Source organism: Adelges cooleyi, unplaced genomic scaffold (assembly GCF_023614345.1).
Source record: "Adelges cooleyi isolate 19-005CV unplaced genomic scaffold, UGA_ACOO_1.1 ACOO_flye_CR_arks_rails_tigmint_CR_PRNA_247, whole genome shotgun sequence".
In the NCBI taxonomy this organism is placed as follows: domain Eukaryota; kingdom Metazoa; phylum Arthropoda; class Insecta; order Hemiptera; family Adelgidae; genus Adelges; species Adelges cooleyi.
The window spans coordinates 6,286,453-6,307,561 of NW_026095912.1; the positions used below are offsets into that span (position 1 = coordinate 6,286,453).

Genomic DNA, 21,109 nt, shown 5'->3' on the forward strand with positions numbered 1-21,109 from the left:
TCCATTAAAGTTTTATAAGTTGCTAGAGCTTTAGCAAATATTAAAAAAGATAAAACATTTTATATTTTCTGTATTTCACTTTAACAAAAGTAAAAATGTTTTTAAAAAGAAACACTACAAAAATGCAATTATTTTAAGAGTAAACTAATGTAGGGCGTTAAAAAACTATCCAGTGTATACAACCGATTATATTATAACACAAAGTTGTATTAATATTAACACAGTAAACTATACCCATTATTATAATAAACTGATTTAGTATTATTTAACACACATTAATAATTGTCACTTAATAATCTAGTAGAAATGAAATAATTATAAGCACTTTTTGAGGAGGTAACTATAATAACATTATTTTTGACATGCAACAACAAGATTATACTATAATTTTAGTATTTTGAAAAAAATCATGATTAAAATATACACAATACATAGCATAGATGATAGATGCCATAAGAATACTTATAATTTAATTATTAATATAATCTTATCTCATAATTAATTAAGAAAACGAAATGTTTTAATGCACTATAAATTAACTGGAGCTTATTTTAAACATAGTTGATTATCAAGGCTTAAGCTATATGTTTCCAAACAAAATCTGCTAAGAGTGAAGTACATTGCTCACCTGAGTGAGGAACAAGCTCTCAACTATGCTTTGGAAGGCCATCCATACCCAACTGATGATGAGGTAACTGAAAAAAATAATTTATTAATTATCAGTTTAAAACGAAAAATATAAGAGTAATAAATTTAATATTTACCCCCATACTGGGCAACTGTTGCGGGTTCGGTTGATACATCTGATTTAAGTTCATTTGACCAGAGTTTTGATTAGACTGTCTTCTGTTGTCTAATCGCGGATCCTGGCCAACACCACCTCGAATGACAACATGAGATGGGATATTATTCGACATACTGTGATGAACTTGATGCCTAGTAAGACAAATCAAAACTATTATATCTTCGATTTTTGTTGTATGTTATATATTACATGTTTGACATTTGATTCTGGTAATTATGCTGTAGCTGAGAATCGATGCGCTGTAAACTGGATTGATAATTAGGTCTAGAATGTACAAAAGCTTCTGAATGACTACTAGTAGGAGCTGAAGAGGTCGATGCTGGTGTTCTGTTTCCTGTATCTAATATATAAAAAAACATAATAAAAAGGCAGTACATTTGAGTTGGGGCTTATTAGGGATTAAGCATATTGGGGACGGAGGAGGTCACAGATTAACAGGAATTCTCATAACTAAAAGAAACAAAATCCATTTTAAATAAACGCATTGATGCAAATCTGTAGATGGTAGAAATACAATATTTGATAAAAGCTATAATGTACTTAAATTATACTTCGAGTATAAGGGAAGATACAATAAGGGTTGATTGACGTCTATAATAATAAGTTGCCGTTGTTTCTCATATATTGTAATTAACAACATAATAAAACTATTTTTTAGATATTTACTGATGATTCACTCTCACATAGCAATCTAGAAATTTACTGCAGTGTAATTTCTCCCTTTATTCCTTAATGAAAAAAATTGACTACAGATTTTTTAAAAATTGAATATAAAACTCTACTTTAAGTCTAATTTTCAGACATTTTCAAACTACACCTAAAAAGAGTTTTTACCCCTTTTTCGGGAATTTTTTTTAATATTTAGTTGGTTTGTCAACGTATATTAGTAATACTGTGTCTAATAAACATTCCATTCAAATTTGGAACTGTGTCGACTGTTTTTTTTAAAGTTAGCGCATCAGTTTTTCTTGATTTTGAAGGGGAAGTAGTGAATTTCTTACATTTTTTGCACATTTAAGTGCAACCCATGTACGATTTCTGATCTATACGACTAATTACATAAAATATCGGTTTAGTGGTTTAAAAGATATAGCTGATTCAGAAGCACAAAAAAAAAAAGAAATGATAATAATAACAAAAACACTAATTGTAAAAACAATACCTTATCAGCTCTGCATCAAAGCTAATATCTACTACCTAGTAAAGTAAACCACTCACTTGGAGTAAATTCGATATATTTTACATATTCTTTTCAAACCCTACGAGACCTAAATCACATTTATTTAAATTAAAGGTATAGAATTACTTTGAGGTGGTAATGGAATTGCAAGTCTTGCATTAACAGCTAATAAGTGATCACGGCGTCTTGTGTACGTTGCTAATTCATCCTCTAAATTCACGTTTTCACTTTTTAACTGATATAAGCAAGTTAACAATGAAGCAACTGTAACATTAAAATACAATAATAAAACAATTTAAAATAAAGCATTAATAAAAATAAAAATAACAATAATAATAGCATACTATCAAAATGTTGTGCTTGTTCCATTAATAATGCACCGCCTTGCTCCCATTGGCGTTCTAGTAAATCTTCCAATTCATGAGTACTGTTGTTAAGTCCATTAGGTATTGATGACCACGAAGAAGCTGATCCCTGAGACTGAGAAACTGTACTCTGTAAAATGGTTTAACATTTTATTATTAATAATAAAAAAAAACCGAAACATGACTGTATAATCATTGGTTTACAGATATTTTTAAATTTTACATGCTTATATCCCTAACAGTAATACACAACTGAATGTACAATTGAGACAGCTAAGGATTTTTTGGAAATTTAATGAAAAGATTAAAAATATATAATTAGGAAAAAACTATCTATTTGTAAAACTTGAAATTCATGTAATAAATATTTTCAATTGAAATTTTTAAATTACATTTTTTGTATAAGCTTAATATAATTATGACACATTGAATCATTTTTTTTTAATTGAGCATCACTCCGGCTACTGGTAATAAAAATATTAAACAGTTAATAAACAAAACTAGATAAATATTAGAACTTTTATAAAGCACATAATCACCATTAGTAAAATAAAAACAAATGGATTAAGCCTTACTTTGCTTTTTTAACAGAGGAATGCTCAATTTTCTGAACCCTGCTTCTTAATATTGTAATAAATAAATTTCAAAAAGTGTAAAAAAAATTGGTTCTCAACTATCAAAGATTTCATAAGTTTACTAAAATAAACTGTTTTAAATTAATTTCTTATTGAAAATAAAAAAATAAGTTTAAATTTTATAGTATTCAAAAAGATAAGAAGGTAATGAAGTATTATTCACTTTTTATTTTTTTTTTACTTGTTGTTTGGATTACCTAACCTTACCCATAAGGACACATCGAAAATATCATTTGCAGGTTACTCTCATGTAAAATTGAATAGAATAAAAAGATACTTTTACCTTTTCACTACTTTAAATATAATAAATGTCTAAAAAATGTTGTAATTTATGTCTATATTCAATAATTTATACTTTTTAAGTACAACAATTGTATATTGAAACAATACAATTTATACAAATGCATTAAATCAAATTACTCACCGATTGACTAGTTGAAGGTTTTGGAAAACGGCGATGCAGCTGAGGACCCTTGTAAGATGACTGTTGTTGACCAGCAGACAAATTTTTATCTCCACCATACTTTTTATGGGTTTCAATTTCTTCACTCAACGTGTCGGCCATTGTTTGTGCCATACTGGAGGAAGGATTTAATGAATTTCCCAACATATGTGGTGCACTGCTATTATTTTCAAATCTAAATTTAAATAATTATTCAAATATTCTTTGTGCATAATACAAAATATACTAGATACTAAGGTATAATTTTACATACATTTTTTTTTCAGGCTCTTTTTTAGGCATAGTAGCATTAAATGGAATGTTTATAACACTAGTTTCATTTTTTCTTGCATTTGATTCAGGTAGATGTAATTTGTTGGCTCCAGATACATCTAAATATTAAAAATAACAACAATTTCAAGGAAGTAGTACATTGAAAGAATGCATTCTTGATTTGTAAACACGTTCACTAACAGGGAGACTTGAATCATTTTTGGCAGAATTTAAATGATATTTTTTCATTTATTATGTTCAAACAACGATTGGATTTTTTTTTCTTTAATTAAAAATAATCTAATACCTAAAGCCAATCACTATTATTGCATATCTGTGAAAGCACTAGTGAAAATAATATGTAACTAATAATATTTTCAGTTGAATTGTTCAAACAAATGAGAACATATATTATAGTTAATGCAGTGATACAGCTAAATGTCGTTTAATACATTTTTTTTTTTTAGTCTATGACCTTTTTAGGTCGGTTGGCAAATCTTGCTACACAAGAGACAAGAGTTAACATCCCGGGGAAGTGAGTATGGTGCTGTGGTTGCCTTCCGCACCAGTCGGGTGGCTATTTCTCTCTCCTGTCGGTTGCCCGACAAGCTAGAGAAATAAAAGCTGGTAAAAGCCCTTCCCTGGTAACCCTCTCGTCTAAGATGCAACAAAGGTGGCATTTATATAAATAATGTCGTGCCTTGTAGCCGAGAGGGTTACCGCGGAAGAGTTTCTACGCACTAGCCGTGGTTTGAATCTCAGTCACTGGCCGGTTCTCTAGCTGAGCGGGCAACCGTCTGGAGGGAGTAATGGCCACCCAACTGGTGCAGAAAGTAACGGGAAACCACCACACCATAAACACTTCCCCAGCCAGGATGGCAACTCTGGTCTCTAGTAGAGCAAGAGTTGTTCAAACAGACCAACAGGTCATAGACTAAAAAACAAAAACAAATATAAATAATAATTAGAATAGTGTCAGTTTTAAGCACTAGCTGTCATAGTTGCTTAGTACTATCAGATATATTGTAAACATTAATAATAATAAATTACATATTTTATCATCAACCGTTATTTTTTTCCAATCATTTTAACCTATACTAAATAAACCAAGAATTATATCATAATGCAAATTTAACATAAAAAAAAAAATTGAACGACTAAATAAATAAAATTAAGTATTGCTTTTTTGTAAAAAAAATAATAACAAAAAGTTCTATTTGAAAGTTAACATGATTGAACATGAATGAGAACAAGATAAAATTTTTAATAAATGTTTTTTTACACTGTGAAAAAGCAACAGATTTTTAACTAAACAATTAACTATATTTCAATTCAATGTCATTAAAAAATAAACTATCCACAATAAAATGTATAATTATATACATGAATATGTGTAAATCAACAACTATGTTATAGTCTTCAGTATTAATAACAAACTTACCACTACTAAGTTTACAACTAAATGTTCACAGTTGCCTTTTGTGCTGTAAGTGAAAACATAGTTGAAAAATACGGGTATCTGTGTAAAATTATTTTATTGTGGATAGCTTTAAAATATATTCTCATAAGGGAATTTAATTATATTATTATATAAGTGATTATTATTATAATAAGTTATTTTACATGTACTAACTTGACTTAATAATTGTATTTGCATTTTCCATTCGAGATAAATTAGGTTCTTCTACAATTTTAAGTACTTCAGAATTTTGATTTTTTTTTGGTTTATCAGTGCTCATTACACTATCCATTTTCTGATATTTGGTTGGATTTCCCGATTCTAAATCGTTAGAATGTAGATTTTTGATACCTGAAGTAATTGTTTGGGGTTTTGCTCCAATCGAAATAATCAAATTCCCAGACGGATGCGTAGAAACAATATGCGGTTGTGATTTATTCCGTTCATTACTCGGAATATTTGGAAAACTTAGTTCTTTTATTTTTTTCTCATTTACAGTTTTATCATCTAACAAACGATAAATTATGACTAATTGCAAGTATTACTAAAATTAAAACAAAATATTTACTATTATTATTTATGATGGTCAATTTTTTTTTGTTGAATTCAGTTAAATCCTTTTTTTGTTTAGTTGCTTGAATATCTGTGTCAGCCTTAGTAGAAACCGCTTGCTTTTCAGGAGAACACTCTGCTGATGAATTTTCTAAATTACTTTGTGGTCGATATGGCGCAATAGGTTTTATGTTATTACTTTTTTTCTAGAAATTTTTTAAATTATTATTAAACTTTAATAACTGCATAGATACTTTACACTAACTACTAACCAATTTTGAATAATGATGTTTGCAGTAACCAACATATTTTACATTATCGTAATATATCCCAGCCTCTTCACATAACAGTCCAACGCTTTGAGCACATGTTACATGAAAACTCAACTTGCAACCAGCTTTATTACATGACATGCAAGCTCCATATGTTGATGATTTTGATCCTTTATTATTCTTTTCTTCACATATATAGCACGTCTGAAATAAATTAATTAATCAAAATGGCTGTCTATATATTAGTGACCCTTATATTGGATTTTATTGAAATTTTATGCTCCAAGGTCTCAAACTACTCTAGTGGGTAAAAAAGGCCCTAAAAGTTTTAATGCTCAAACTCAACTTTTACCCGTGCCGCCAAGCCGGTGAAGTTTTCCATTTAAATAAAACGGAATTATTGTTTTTAATATTTTAGGAAGACATAAAAAAAACTTAAAAATATGGAACTAACGAGAGTTGTTTGTGTATAACAGGTACTTTCAAAAAAAAATTAATTATTCGGCAATTTTGCACATGCTCTAGTCAAAATATCAAGTTTCCCTGCTAAATTTCGTTGTTTTTTCATATAATTTATATCATTTACACACAGGCAAATAAAGATGTATCCCTTGATGTGCACGTAATTTTTTTAATTTAAGATTATTCATTATTTTTATCATAGCAAGAGTATATTGTGACATTTAATTTTTTTTTTTATGTCTTCCTAAAATATTAAAAACAATAATTCCGTGTTATTTAAATGGGAAACTTCACTGACTTGGCAGCATGGGTAAAATTGAGTTAGAGCATTGAAACTTTTAAAGCCTTTTTTTTCACCTACTTGAGTAGTTTGAGACCTAGGGAGCATAACATTTCAAAAAAGTAAAAAATAAGGAACACTTTAATACATATATATATATAGGTTGCCTTGGCGGGCAACTGACTGGAGAGAGAAATAACCACCAGACTGGTGCCCTTCAACAGGAAATCATTGCACCATACCCACTTTCCCAGGATGGCAACTCTTGTCCAACCAACTTTTAAAATGGTCGTTGAAAAAAAAAAAGTTCCAGAGTAACGGGTAAATATTACTTTCAAAATGAAAAAATCACCCAATCGTCACTTAACTTTTATAAGTACTTTAACACAACTGAAAAAACATACTAATCATATTTTAGAAAAAAATTTGAATATGAATAGTCACTAACAATAGTCGTTCCAGAAATAGACACACACACACATACAGAATACCAAACTATTCTATTTTCAATAAGAATATTATATATGGCCTTTCTCTCATTCTGATTAAAAAAAAAAAATCCTGAGAACCATAGTTTAAGGAAGCAAAACTAAAATACCAAACTATTAATTTTTGTACGAGCGTATGTATATAATCAACTAAAATAAGATTATATATTATAATATATACATTAAACTTGATGGTTGATCTGGAATGATTTTATGCAATTATTCAGGTTTTGGTTAATTGGGGTGCTTTATAAATGATTTGGGTTAATAAAGGTTTCAGGTGTTAGGACTTTCAGGGTTAATGGTTATTTGGTTAATGGTTTAGGTGCAAAGTCCTAGTTTGATCATCACAACTCAAAGAATAAATTGATATAAATAAGTATAAACTAATTGCATGCAATAATGAAATTAGAAAAAAAAAAAATTCTAATTTTTCAAAATTTAAAAGTTAAATCTAACACTATAGAAATCGCCAATGAACGTGTGCTGATCTTGTAGAATTGTGTAATATTACAAAACAATTTATAAATAGACAAATTGACTCAAGGAACTATATCTTATTTTATAAAATAAAACTAACTCAAGGATTTAACAAAATTTTTTTTGTCGATTTCAAAAAGAAATTACTGTTATTTTGATATGAACATGATAACGAAATACTATCTTATTGTAAATTAATATTAATTACTCTATTAAAGCGATCACGAGGTATTTCACTCAATTTGACTGGTTCCATAGTTGTAACATCTAAGAATGTAACTTCTGGTATATATAATGCACATACAACATGAGCCCACTGACCATTTTCAGTAGGTTTTAGAGCACCGTCCTTAGATGGACACAATTCACATTTCTGAAATTAATTTTATACATGTAGAAGATGCATTTTAAAAAAATTATCACATGAAGACTTTAAAAACAAACCGCTTTAATATTTTTTTCCTTGTAAGCTTCACATTTTCTGCATAACCACTCTCCCTTGGGTACACTCCGAATTCCATAACAAGCTAGTTTTTAATATTTCAAAAAATGTAATATTATTTTAATTGTATTTAATAATATTTAAACAAAAATCATGATTAAAATGAAAATTATAAAGTAAATGATGTTATACATTTTTAAACTGATAACAAACTTACCTTGATGTACAGCAACGTTACAATTAGGTCCATCACAATACACCAAGGGGTTTTCAGCCCATCCGGTGTCATCACAGCACACACTGCATCCACCAAGCATTTCTTTCATTATGGACTTTTACTAAAGATTAAGAAAATTACTCAAAATCAATAAACTGGTATAAATAATAAACGCTAATAAGAATATTATAAATTCATGTAGAAGACAAACATTTTCAACCATCAATATTTCAGACATAGGTATTAAAATACACAATTTGATTGTACAACTAAAAATCAGGTTCTATTGCGTTCTAATACACTACATAACAACCAAAATGTAATTAAAGATTAACAGAAACGCAGAATGCAAATTACTCTTCAATGTTAGAAAACAAAATGGTTAAAAATCTATTATTTTGAATAATAATATCAAAAATAACCATAATAAGTTGTATATTATAGACTCGTCTGATTAAATATTAATTTTCAAATCATATTAATTAAAATCTCAAAATTATAAACGACATTTAATTAGCTTTGATGCAGTACCACTAGAACAGTACTAGTGTAAGCGTAATAGTGCTACGCAGTACTGTGTAGCAAGTGTTTATACGGGTGGCCAAATGTACCCGTCACACTATTGTACACCGAGTTTAATTACTTTTAAGAACAAAAGGAACATTTACTTGATAACCATTGCAAATCGATTATTATTATTAAATACACACTACATATTATTGTTTCTCTGATACATGTCGGTAGTAATGAAACGTAGTATACAATTATATCATTTTTTTTAACTAGCCTACCAACGACTTAATATTCGTATTACTATACGTAATACGTACGTCTTACTATACGTATTTATTAAATCAAACACACACATACATACTTTCAGTTGATGTTTTGTTGTTGGTTAATGTGAACGGATTATCTGGTTTAAGCAATAAGTATTAACGAGCAAATAATATCAACAGAATCAACTACAGACTCAGGTCTATACAGTATACAGTATACACCAAACAATCGGCGCGGCACCAGCAGCTCTGTAGTCTGTACTCAGATAAAAATCGATTTGATAACGGAGAAACTGCGAGAAGGGCATATATTCGGTTTGGCGCAACGTTTATCAACAGAGACACCACCGTTGACTGAATTTCCATAAAATAGATAATAGCACAGTACATATTACTAAAATATTATACACAATGGCATTGATTGAATACAAATTTAATCAATGAATCAATGGTAATGGTTTTAATTGATAATAATTTACGTTTTACTGACTGCTGCCATAGATTAAATACATGTATTTAATCTATGCTGCTGCACTAAACGCTGTATACAAGCCAATGTCCACACAGCACAACTGTAAAAGTATTATATCAAGTATGTTACATAATATAAAATCTTGACAAATTAACAAAGCTTAAACAAATATTAGAATTTAGAAACGCTAAACTAATATCACTTCAGGTTCTTATATCATAGGTAGAACGTGTCGGTTTGTGTGGAATTTCTTGTTAATTATTATCAAAAATAATTTTGAATTACATTCGTGTATCACGTTGAAGTGTTTACATCTGGTCCCACTTTCCCTTATTAGTTATTTTATATATTACAAACAAATAATATTCAATGATTCGGTTGGTAACCTTCGGTTTTATTAATGTATATACATTAATCGACCAAATTTATTCACCTACCTAAGTTTCCGCCTATAAAATATTGAAATACTGGTTAATGCATCTGTTAAATATACGTAATACGAACATAGAAAAAAAACATTAACCAATATTTCATCGGCAAAAACATGGGTAACAACTAAATTTGGTCGATTAATGTAGGGTTTGACAATTTTGCCTACCATCAGCAATTATTCACGCTTGTTGATAAGTAAATATTGCTATTAGTGAATAATATTTAACCCATCATCTATATCCTATAAGTTTGAAGAATTTGCATTGTACAATGCATTTTGAACGTAATGAAATTACAGTTTAACTATAACTATAATTTAACTAAATACTTATAGTATTAGAATGCGCAGTTAATAAAATGAGAAATGTTTACACCGAAATTGTACGTTATTGTATTGCGTTTCGAAAGTTTTTATACACAAATGGCATCGGTGGCGCCATCTAAAAAACAACAGTAGGTAATATTTAAAAATATTTAATTAATTAGGTAATTAATAATTACTTTCACTAAAATAAACCAAGGCATAAAAACTCGTACTAATTAAATTTATTGTAAATATTTAATATGAAAAAAATGCATTGACAACAAATATTCACATATCATTTATGGTTCGATTTGAATCAGAACCAATATATTATAGTTATGAAAAAAGAACAAAAATAATTATAACTACAGTAAAACTATCTCTTAAACCTAAGTTTTAACCACACGCTGGACTACATTTTCTGACCACGTTTTCCGTTAATTTGTTACGAAAATATCTTTTCAGCAGTTTGCTCATAAGATTTTTGTATAGGTCCTCAGAATTATCTTTCTTGTGGTTAGCTTTGGACGTTACTATGTTCATGAAGCCCTTAGCGCCCGCCCTGCAACACTTGCACAGACAACTGAACGTGTCCACGAAACAACGCAGCGACGGAATCAGATTCAACGGTGGCGGAAGATCGGTGTGCACGGAAAACGATAAGAAAACTTGGGTGCGGCCGAACACCCATTCGATGTACGAGTTTCCCGTGACCCTCTGGAACGTGTTGGTCAAGGTGGCGATCAGCATGTTCAGAATGATTATCACCGACAGCGTTTCGAATAACGCGTACAACAACGTGCCCACCGCTTGCGTGACGTAGTGGTTGTTGACCGCCGGCATTTCCTCAAGTGCCGCTGTTACGTCGTTCGCGCCGTTGTTCTCGATGATAACCGACCCGGCCGTGGACGACGTCATGCAAAATATACCCCAGAACAGTGTCTTCAGCGTCGAGTACACGCTGACGAATGAATCCTCTTGCGTGATCTCACGACTGTAGGCGGGATTGACCTGTATCATTCCGTCATAATATTGATAAAGCCGGCATAGGCCTGCGGTGAACGCCAGTATAATGATACCGAACAGTATAGCGAACCGCGCGAAGTCGGTGGTCATTTTGCCCAGCGAAACCTGCATTGGGCCCAGCGCATAACTGAGCTGACACAGAAACAATAATCGCAGATATGACATGACTGTGGCGATGGCCAACATGCCCTCGGCAATCAACACAGGGTTGGTCCAGTGCCAGTAACGGCGGTCATTCGGATCAACCGTAGTGATCGAGTCGTCGTCGACCGCGGCTTTGCCACTGTTGATGTACGTCAGGGCCCAGCAGAAAAACGTTACCGCAAAAACGGCGAGCTTGACGCAATCGTACACGTTCCACAACGTGCGAAAATACCGTTTGGGCCCCTGTACACACACCAACCTGAAGGTACGCGCCACGAACGATATGAAGTACACAAAAAGCTTACACTTGAGCATGGCGATATACATGGAGTTTTGATTCGTCTGCGTCTTGTCTAGGTTATTGATGTACGTGAGAAACACAAGAAACAAGACGTACGAGGCCAAATAATTGAGCATCCGGTTGACGGGCAACGCGTAGTGTTGGCCGCGTTTCGTGTACGGCCCGAACAAGTAGAGCAGCATGATATAGGGTAGCTGCACTATCCGAAGCAATACGATATATGTCTTATACAACGGTCCCAAACGCTTCCATTCATACCAGTCACCGGACCACGCCTTCTCCAACGTCTGTTGAACGTACGCGTGTGCTACGAACTCTTTTTGTTTCAAATCCATGGCCAACACTAACCGATGATACGGGAACGTACCGAAGAAAGTGCAGCCCTTCTGATTAGACACAGCCCTATCAGGTTAACCGCGAACAACCTAGTATGCAGGTCCAGTGTTTCGTAGTCCGACTTAAATATCCTGTCCACGTTACCGTGATCTCGAAGCATCCGGCTGAGATGGAACGACGTCAATATCGGATCGTCGGATGTCAGCGATATGTACGCCGGGTTAGAGTTTGCTCGGAAGACGGACAGGAGCTTCGTCTCGGCCGCTCCCAGCCCGTTGTTAAGTTGAGCTAGCGATTTGCACACCTAAAACATTCCGTTGATACAGGCAAAATATAAGTTGTTATTCGCTACGAGGCACGCAAGTTATCTTTTCATTCACCTCTTTGCACACACACGTGTGCTTGTGCGGTATGGCTATGGTGTGCCCCCGTTTAAGCAGTAAACTAATAATTCTAAACAGTCCGCACTGAGCGGCCAACATTAGTGGCGTCAGATATTGAGGGAACGCTGTGGAATGTTCGTAGCCGACAAACGCCTTATCCGGATTGGTCTCTTTCAACATGTCCAGGAATTTGACGACAGTGGAATATCGGTTATTCTGGATGGCGTACATCAAGGAGTCGCCGATATCTAATCCGGGACGCGCCAACAACAGATCTATAATCGGCTCGCAGTTGCTCTCGATGGCCAGGTTTAAACCCGTCATGCCTTGATAGTTCTTGCAGTTGATGTCCAGGTCTTTGTGGTCGCTGAGCATACTGTTTACAGACGACACGTCACAAGACTTTACCATACTGAAAAACTTATTTTGGACTTGCTCTATAGGCGACTTTAGTTTGAAGGAGCACAACGATTCGTTGCTGCTGGTCATTTCTGTGGCAGATTCATTCGAATCGACTGGTAGTTTCGATGCCATCGCTTGACGTTTCGGGCATGATCAACAATACACGTGTTTATTATTTTTTTTTTTTTTACATTGTCAAATAACTTAGAAGCTTAAAGTCAGAAGTTTAAACAAACTCAGAAGTGGTTGACGCGAATAAACAATGCTGTTGTAACCATATAGTTTTGATAATAAGTAGGTAATAACGTGTAAAAGGTATATTTATCTAAAATCAGTCTGTATTTTCAACAAGCCAGCCATCTATTTAGATCAATTCGAGTTTTAAAATTAAATAAATTGTATCAACTCAGTATAAAATTATAATCTCAATTTTATATTCGACATTAAAATAATAATTAGAACTGTTAAAACAAAATATTCATTTGGAATTCCGATAAATACCAATATATCACTAATCACTTTAATTACCAATCGTTTTTCATTTTCGTTACTTATTAATTATTGTAGTATACTGTATATTATATTTCCAACAAAAACCTAACTGTGAAAAAGAGCCAAGTTCCAGACCTCAATTTTGTACAGTGTCCTAAGCTACTCGAGCTTAATCTATGTTTCAAATTTCAAAAGTTTATCTTAAGAGGAAACGGAGTTATGCGAGTTAAAAAACTAAGAGAATTGATTTATGTAAAGATACACTGACATTGCTGGAACTTGGCCTAGCGCAGTGCCGTGCGCTCAGATTATATAATATAATACCAGTGAGTATATAATACAAAATGTTAATACTATTGTGATTTGTGTATACCCGATATACATTATTGGGTTATCATAAACCAGATTTGTGTATTTTCTACCTATCTCACATCTATTCTAAACTCCCGTAATTCGTCTAAAATCGAATAATTTGTAAAAACTAAACGTTTTTGAACACATAAGATGATAATTTAATTAATTTTTGTAAATATATAATAAAATACAAAATTTTATATTTTTAAACAAAACAAAATAGAAATTTATAATTATATTGAAAATAGGAATAACAATTTTACACAGATTCGCAAAAAATATGGCGACAACAAGTGAAAAAAATTAACTATGGATACAAAATTAATTAAATACAATAATATTTGCGGTATACAAGAAATAACAGAATAATAATTAGAAATCAATAAATTATTTTTTTTTAATGTCAAGTTAGTTACAAATAAATAATTACTATAATTCATAAAACTTCTTATGTTTAATATTTATAAAATATATATAACAACATTTAGCTATAAACATATGAATAAAAAAATAACTCTAAAAAGATTGCACAAATGTATTTAATACTAATTTTAATTAGGTTGCAATAAATTTCCATATATTGATATTTTTATTTGAATTTACAACAATGCATATTCTACTATCTTAAATAACACATAATCTTACTCTTAAACAGTCCATATGTTGTATAAAATTGTCATGATTTCCATTAAGTATAATACTGATTATTGATAATAATAATTACATATTACACTTCTTAATTAATGAATTACATTCCTAGATATACATTGCGTAATAAAAAAATAATCTTGCACCTTTAAGTAATATATTTATATCAGAAAGTATATTAAGCCAAATTAATAAGTAGTTAATATAAGTAGTACATTTTAACAATTTGTTTTTTTTTTTTTATAAAATTTGGTCAATTTTAAAAGGTTTGTTTTTTAAATATTTCTTATCAAATTAAATTAATTGATAAAAAAATATATATTAATACTAATTAGAATATTACATTTTTACACCATATAAATGTAATAAAAATAGATGTCTCAACTAGGGATATATTACTTTTGTATATTTTGTTCATAGGCAGTTTGTACTGAAACCATAATATTTTTAGTAGCAATAGCGTTCTAATTAAGGTTTATGTATTATAAAATCCCATGTGTCTTTCCACCGCAGCCTGAAAACATCTTTAGACGACAAAGGAGTTGTCCCATAACTAAAAACAATAAACTTTTTGAAAACATACATAACACTTAAAATCCATATACACAGTCCCAAGTGAAATATGATCCTCAACATAAATTTTGATCTAAAAATAAAATAACAATTAATCAATAAAATTAATGTTTAGTTAAAATATTTTGATAACACATACTTCACAATGTTGGCTAAATGTTGTATGAACGCTGCACAAAGTAAAATTTTAAAAATCAAAGCAGGCAAGTAATGATGTAAAAATAGCGTACGATCCACAAAGAAATATGGAAAATAATGTAGGCCATAACCGATTGCTAATACTTCCCCAATTGTTTTAAATTGCTCCCATTCGTCTGAAAAATTATTTAAAATATCAAATCCAATTATAAATTGGTTGTAGTTTATAAAGGTATTTTTGAAATATTTACATGGTTACACCTATATTTACAAATTACAAACGTTTTGGAAGCTTTTTATTTTTCATCTTCAGTGCTATGTTAAGTGCTGGTTATGTGTTGTTCATTTTGCTGCTCACTGTGCACTGAACCAATCGTCTCTTCGGTCATAGATTACAAATGCCGATGAGTGTTTTCCCTCTACTATTCTTTTCTTGCTGCTGGCTTTTTGTTTGTTGTTTACCACCATCGGTGCTACCTCCGCCGCCAGCTTTTCTGACCTCATCCTCCCCCCTCTCCATGGACTTGCTTCTCTCTTCTCTGCACCCCTGTTTATTTATATTATACTAGATTTACTCCAGTTTCCATCACAATTTCTATGTTAAAATTTTGTGAGCACTTTTCTACTACTATCTCTCTTCTCTTATTATCCGTTTTGCGTAATATGCTTTCCTGGATAACATTTCCATTTTCAGAGTAAATATTATGGTCTTTTCGATCAGCATGTTCCGCTACTGCCGATCTTTTTGTTCGTCTGTGGTCTACATCTTTTGCGTTTATTTGTTTACGCACTTCTTGGCTCTTCCTGTCTGATCTATGTATAAATTACTACAAGAACATAAGTCTTATAAGCCCCCGGTGTAATTTCGGTGCAGCATCCATCAGGCTCTGGGAAAATTCTCCTGGTTTCATAACTGTAGGAAAAACTGTTATCACCTCATGCTTGTAGGCTATCCTTGTTATGCAATCTGTTACCCCTTTTAAGTACAGTATAATTATTGTGCCTTTGGGACCATCTTTGAGGGTTGACTATCAGCGACATTCTGTTGATCATGTTTTCATTTTGGTTCTTAATAAAGTGTTTGTTTCATATGTAATTTTACTTCTTCCAGATAGTTTTTGTCTCCTACACATACCACTTGTATGGCCAGGGTGTGAAGAGTTCTAGTTTTATTTTTTGGACAATAGTGTGACTGAAAGTTTAGATGTCTATCTGTACGTGTTGTTTTTCTATAAACCGCTGTACCGAACAAAACTTTAAATTTTCTGTTAACCAATACATCTAAAAAGGACAACTTGCAGTTGTACTCTATTTCCATTCTAATCTTGATGATGGACGATGTAAGATAAAAGCCAATTTGTAAATTTAGGTGTAACCGTAAACCATTTAAATATTTTATAAAATCCAATATTATATTTATTTGTTCTTTAAATGAAAAATATATTACCATTAGATAAATCATATATCTGCCTTTGTTGTCGTAGTAGATAAAATATGAAAAATGATATGTACAGAAACAGACATAAAGTAGATGAGTACCAAATAATAATGTTTCCTAATAAATGTATTTGACCCTAAAACGTCACAATTAATATTTTAATAATTAAAACAATTTATGGTATTCTTACGACTGTTTATTACTTACATTGTCGTGTTCGCTTAACCAGTAAGCAACACCTCTGACCATCAATGGCCACTCAAAAGGATCACTGCTATACATGTGAGAATGGACGTTTTGGGCTGTTGGAGATGAGAAGATAATTTTGTATTGTAGTTCCCAAAATCTGTCCCATAATCCCAGTTGAGTTCCTTTTGGTGGAATCATTTCAGCAGTGACTAGTTCACGCTCTCTTTCTTTTTCATTTTCACCTGGAATACATGAAAATAACATATAAAATATTTTTATTTTAAATTATTGATGTTACTTACATATCAACGACAATATTACAAAAGCATTTAAACAACATGCCATTTTGCATATTTTGGGAAAATTAATATATTCGATTATCAAGTGAAGTATAGTGCAATAAAAACATTTTTTTTTTTTAGTTGTCAAAAAAATAAATTTAATAGGTACTATAGTTTTGTTTCATGTTTTATCAAAAAATAAAAATTATTTTGGCACTTATAAATCGCATAAATGCCAGTTACACTCTTTTGCAATATTCACCGTAAACCCTCAAAGCTCAAATTGTTATATTTTAGTGTTATATGCAATGATTTATACTTAAGTATAATTACTTTTAGTATAACGGTGTTCTTCAACATTCCAAACTGCATCATCTTGAAACAACACTTTATCAGTAACAACTTCATGTTGATTAAATCCCCAATCGGGTAATTGTCTACCACTGAATTTCAAAGCTTGTGTGGTATTAACATGAACCAAAACCACCTAACAAGTTATTAAATTGTAAAAAAAAAAGTAATAAGTAAAAAATTATTACAAATATATACTTGTGAATGGATTGCTTGCCATTTATCCCCATATTGATCTCGATTTGCTATTTCTACTTTCCACAAATTCTGAGCTGGCATAGACACATTGTAATCTATGTAACATGATACTTCCTAAAAACAATTTATCTTAGTACTAATAAAATTACATAATTAGTTAAAAAAATAAAATAAATTACTTTTATTAAAAACTTTATTTTATTCCAAATTTATTAACTTACTTGATTTTGTGGTGATACAGGAGCAGCAACGTCGTGAGAATTTAAAGCTCGACTTGTCATACCATGTACTAACTGTATAACATCTCCATGCTGAATACTATCAGGTTCTTTGGTGTCTTCTACAGCTAATGAATTTTTGTTTGGTCTTTTAACAATCCACCAATTGTTTACGTCCTATCAAAACAAAAAAAAACAAAATACAAAAATGGTGGAAGTTGAATAATATAATAAGTATTATAATATAGTCTAAGCTAAAAACCATGTAAGATAATATTAAATATTTAGGTACTTTGAACGTATAACATGTGACTTGTTGTTGATGGGAACTTCCACGTTTATCTGGATACTTAATTGGATACACATGGGTATGCGAATGAAGCCAACACGTGCGACCGTGAGTATGACGTAAAGTAATTTGTGACCCATGGGCAACATACATAGGTTGGCCTTTAGTAATTGAAGCTAAGCCACCCTAAATTAACAAAAAATAATAAGAAGAAGTAAACTAGAACTTCTTAAAAGTATTGACAAATAATTTAGCCAAAATAAAACTATTTGAAATGTTTGATTATTACCTCTAGACTAGCTTGAAATGCACTTGTCATAACACTGTCATGTGGGCCAGCTTTGTTTAAAATTATGAGATGAATAAAAAATATTGAAAAATAGATCGATACTGACATGGTAAAAGTAATAAAAAACCGTAGAAAAGCACATGCGGCTACAGTAATATCTGATAAATGTCTATCGCCTAAATGGTTAACCCAATAGTCCCTACAAATTATCCATAAACTCAAAAACCAGGAGAATAATCCAACATATTTGACACTGAAAAATAATAATGGTTGCTATTAAACAATTCTTGTAGGTATACAATTTTAAGTTTCTTTGTACTTACCACGTAGCCATAGTTAAACAAATAGATGCTATTGCTAAATATAATAAGGCAACTGACGATTTCATGTTGAGTCTTTTATACTTCAATATAAACAACAGACCACACAGTGAGAAAAATATTAGAATAGACTCCATCAAAATAAATCTAGATTGTGTTAATAATGTGTTTTCTGCAAAGTGAGTTTAATTAATTGACTTAAATGACATTAAATATATAAACAAATAAATTACAGTAAAATAATTACCACATAGCAAAAGAAATGCTGCTAATGCTGCACACCAATGTCGACAACCTAGTTCCAACATAAGTTGATACGCAACAGGAATAATTAAACTACCACATAGTGCTGGTACAAACCGCAAGCCAAATAAAGGAACACTATCATTGAAATCATTTCCAATTCTTTCAAACTTGAAATTACCTAAAAAAGAATATTGCCTTAACAAAATTAAGTAAAAAAAAAAATTGCTACAGCAAGTCATACCTTAATTTTTACTAATTTGATAACAAAAACAAAAAGTCCTTTCTTTTTTAACACAAAAACCACCCTGGGAATATAGGAATCTTGTATAAATTATGTACATAAAAAATTAGACCAATTAATCAAAATTGAAATTTTATTTTTGGTTTCCTCAAGAGTTACAAAAATCAAGTTATGACTTTCTTCGTTGTAGCAATCAATATATTTAACATGTTAACAAAGAAAAAAAATTATTAAAATATAGTTAATTCTGTTTAATATACATTAATATATATTATTTACTTTTTAAAATTAACTTGCTGAGATTATAAAAAAACTTACCGTCATAATTACATAAGTATGCTATAGCAGCTATAAGTTGTTTCCCAAAAGGCGGATGTGTATCAAAGAAAAATGTTCGTTTCATATACAAACTTACATATTTTCCGTGATGTAGTTCATCAAATCTATAATACAATATTCATATTATGTACAATGAAGTGGCGATTGTATTGTTTTTGCAATTGTGTCAATTATATGCTGTGCTTGAATGGAAAAAACCGTAGGGGGACGATTTTACTTTAAATAAAAAGAGTGTAACCGGCATTTTTTTTATCACAAAAAAACCACCACTTATAGAAATTAGTAGAGGTACGCTACAATGTTTGAAAAATGTTGGGGTACTTAGTCCTCCTACCTCCAATTCGAGTACTGATTATAAGTAATTTATTTGAAATATATTATACTTAAACTGTAGAAAAAAATATAAAAATACTTACACTACATTTTGGGGTTGATTTAATTTGAAAAACCTAGATGATACTGCTGACAGAAAGAGTATTACTGCCAAAACATTAATTTCTATACTAATCTTGAAATTGTTAAAAATATCTTGTTTTTGTTCGTTGGTTAATTTTTGTTCAATCGGATCATGGTTACATTTAATATCTTGATCATTTCTTTCATACTAAAACACATAGTACACCAAATTAATAAATAATTTGATTACTCTTCATTGATTAATGAATACAGTATAAAATATGGAAAATCTATATCAGCTACTATAAAATCAATATTACTGTTACATTACTAGCATTGGTAACAAATTTCTCAGTGTTTAGGTTATCCAACAAGTCTGTACTATGTTATAAATTGTTATGTGTATTACCTTCTTTTCGGACTTTTGAGTCTTAATTTTCTTTTTAAGCTGTTTGATTTTGTTTTTGGATTGTGCCAATTGACAATCTGTTGCAACATTCATATTTTTTTGTTCGGTTACCATAATTTAAAAAGAAATTTGAATCACATTCAGCCTTTAATCATGTTTAGTGCTTAATAATTATTGTATATTTCATTGAGCATACTCTGCACATTAACTTTTAATACTAAAAACTACATTTCCAAAGCTCTGCAATTTTGCTGACATGTCATTTATTTTTGTTAACACGAAAAGCAGTCACTACAGTGCCATAGCCTGTTACCTGTAAGACCAGCCATAGACGTTGCTGGCCTCAGGCTCATTTTCCCGTTATCTTCTTATCAGAATTAAGACGAAACTAACACAATCTTATCAACATCTACTATCAATGTTAGCTATTGGGATTTAACCCAATAAGGTTGAGACTTGTAATTCATGAAAAAACATTACTGTGTTATGTATACTCACCACGATTTAAAATGAATACAAATTTAAGTTGATAAATAATAAAAAGCTTTATGAGATGTATAGTATAAATATAGTTGTCTGCTTACCTACCTTCACGAATGTTATTTATGAGTTGTAAAATATATTTTAATACTACTTTATAGAACTAATAATATAAATAATTTTAAATCCTAGTTCATATTTTTATATGGCATTAAAGAACGTGGTATTTTTTATGAAAAAATAATACATCAAATAAAAATGTAATTCTTAATATTGTTAAATTTAATGA

The 21,109-nt window shown here is 30.7% G+C and overlaps 3 protein-coding genes across 4 annotated transcripts; all 3 read right to left on the reverse strand.

The window, feature by feature from the left end:
• Window positions 1-259: 259 nt before the first annotated feature.
• LOC126836889 (protein AF-10-like) lies at window positions 260-9,471 on the reverse strand. 2 transcript variants are annotated; one of them, XM_050570597.1, is made up of 14 exons: window positions 9,223-9,471; window positions 8,353-8,473; window positions 8,138-8,220; window positions 7,902-8,066; window positions 5,984-6,187; window positions 5,728-5,917; window positions 5,334-5,666; window positions 3,702-3,819; window positions 3,410-3,623; window positions 2,330-2,480; window positions 2,112-2,249; window positions 995-1,145; window positions 765-936; window positions 260-695 (listed from the first exon to the last, which is right to left on the reverse strand). In XM_050570597.1, the coding sequence occupies exons 2-14, from the start codon at window positions 8,459-8,461 to the stop codon at window positions 648-650; spliced, it is 2,076 nt and encodes a 691-aa protein (XP_050426554.1). In that variant the 5' UTR covers window positions 8,462-8,473; window positions 9,223-9,471; the 3' UTR covers window positions 260-647. The 2 variants fall into 2 exon arrangements, with proteins under 2 accessions (XP_050426554.1, XP_050426553.1); XM_050570596.1 differs by having other exon boundaries at window positions 261-695; window positions 9,227-9,469.
• A 1,147-nt stretch (window positions 9,472-10,618) lies between these two features.
• Window positions 10,619-13,063, reverse strand: LOC126837008 (transient-receptor-potential-like protein). The gene is made up of 3 exons (XM_050570733.1): window positions 12,527-13,063; window positions 12,291-12,450; window positions 10,619-12,153 (listed from the first exon to the last, which is right to left on the reverse strand). Exons 1-3 carry the CDS (start codon window positions 13,061-13,063, stop codon window positions 10,736-10,738), a joined length of 2,115 nt encoding a protein of 704 aa, XP_050426690.1. The 3' UTR covers window positions 10,619-10,735.
• Window positions 13,064-14,372: 1,309 nt separating this feature from the next.
• Window positions 14,373-20,689, reverse strand: LOC126836402 (protein O-mannosyltransferase 1). The gene is made up of 14 exons (XM_050569751.1): window positions 20,341-20,689; window positions 19,952-20,139; window positions 19,515-19,639; window positions 18,957-19,133; window positions 18,713-18,881; window positions 18,390-18,642; window positions 18,104-18,286; window positions 17,815-17,988; window positions 17,594-17,707; window positions 17,378-17,531; window positions 16,782-17,005; window positions 16,584-16,710; window positions 15,138-15,312; window positions 14,373-15,071 (listed from the first exon to the last, which is right to left on the reverse strand). Exons 1-14 carry the CDS (start codon window positions 20,452-20,454, stop codon window positions 14,894-14,896), a joined length of 2,355 nt encoding a protein of 784 aa, XP_050425708.1. The 5' UTR covers window positions 20,455-20,689; the 3' UTR covers window positions 14,373-14,893.
• Between the last annotated feature and the right edge of the window lie 420 nt (window positions 20,690-21,109).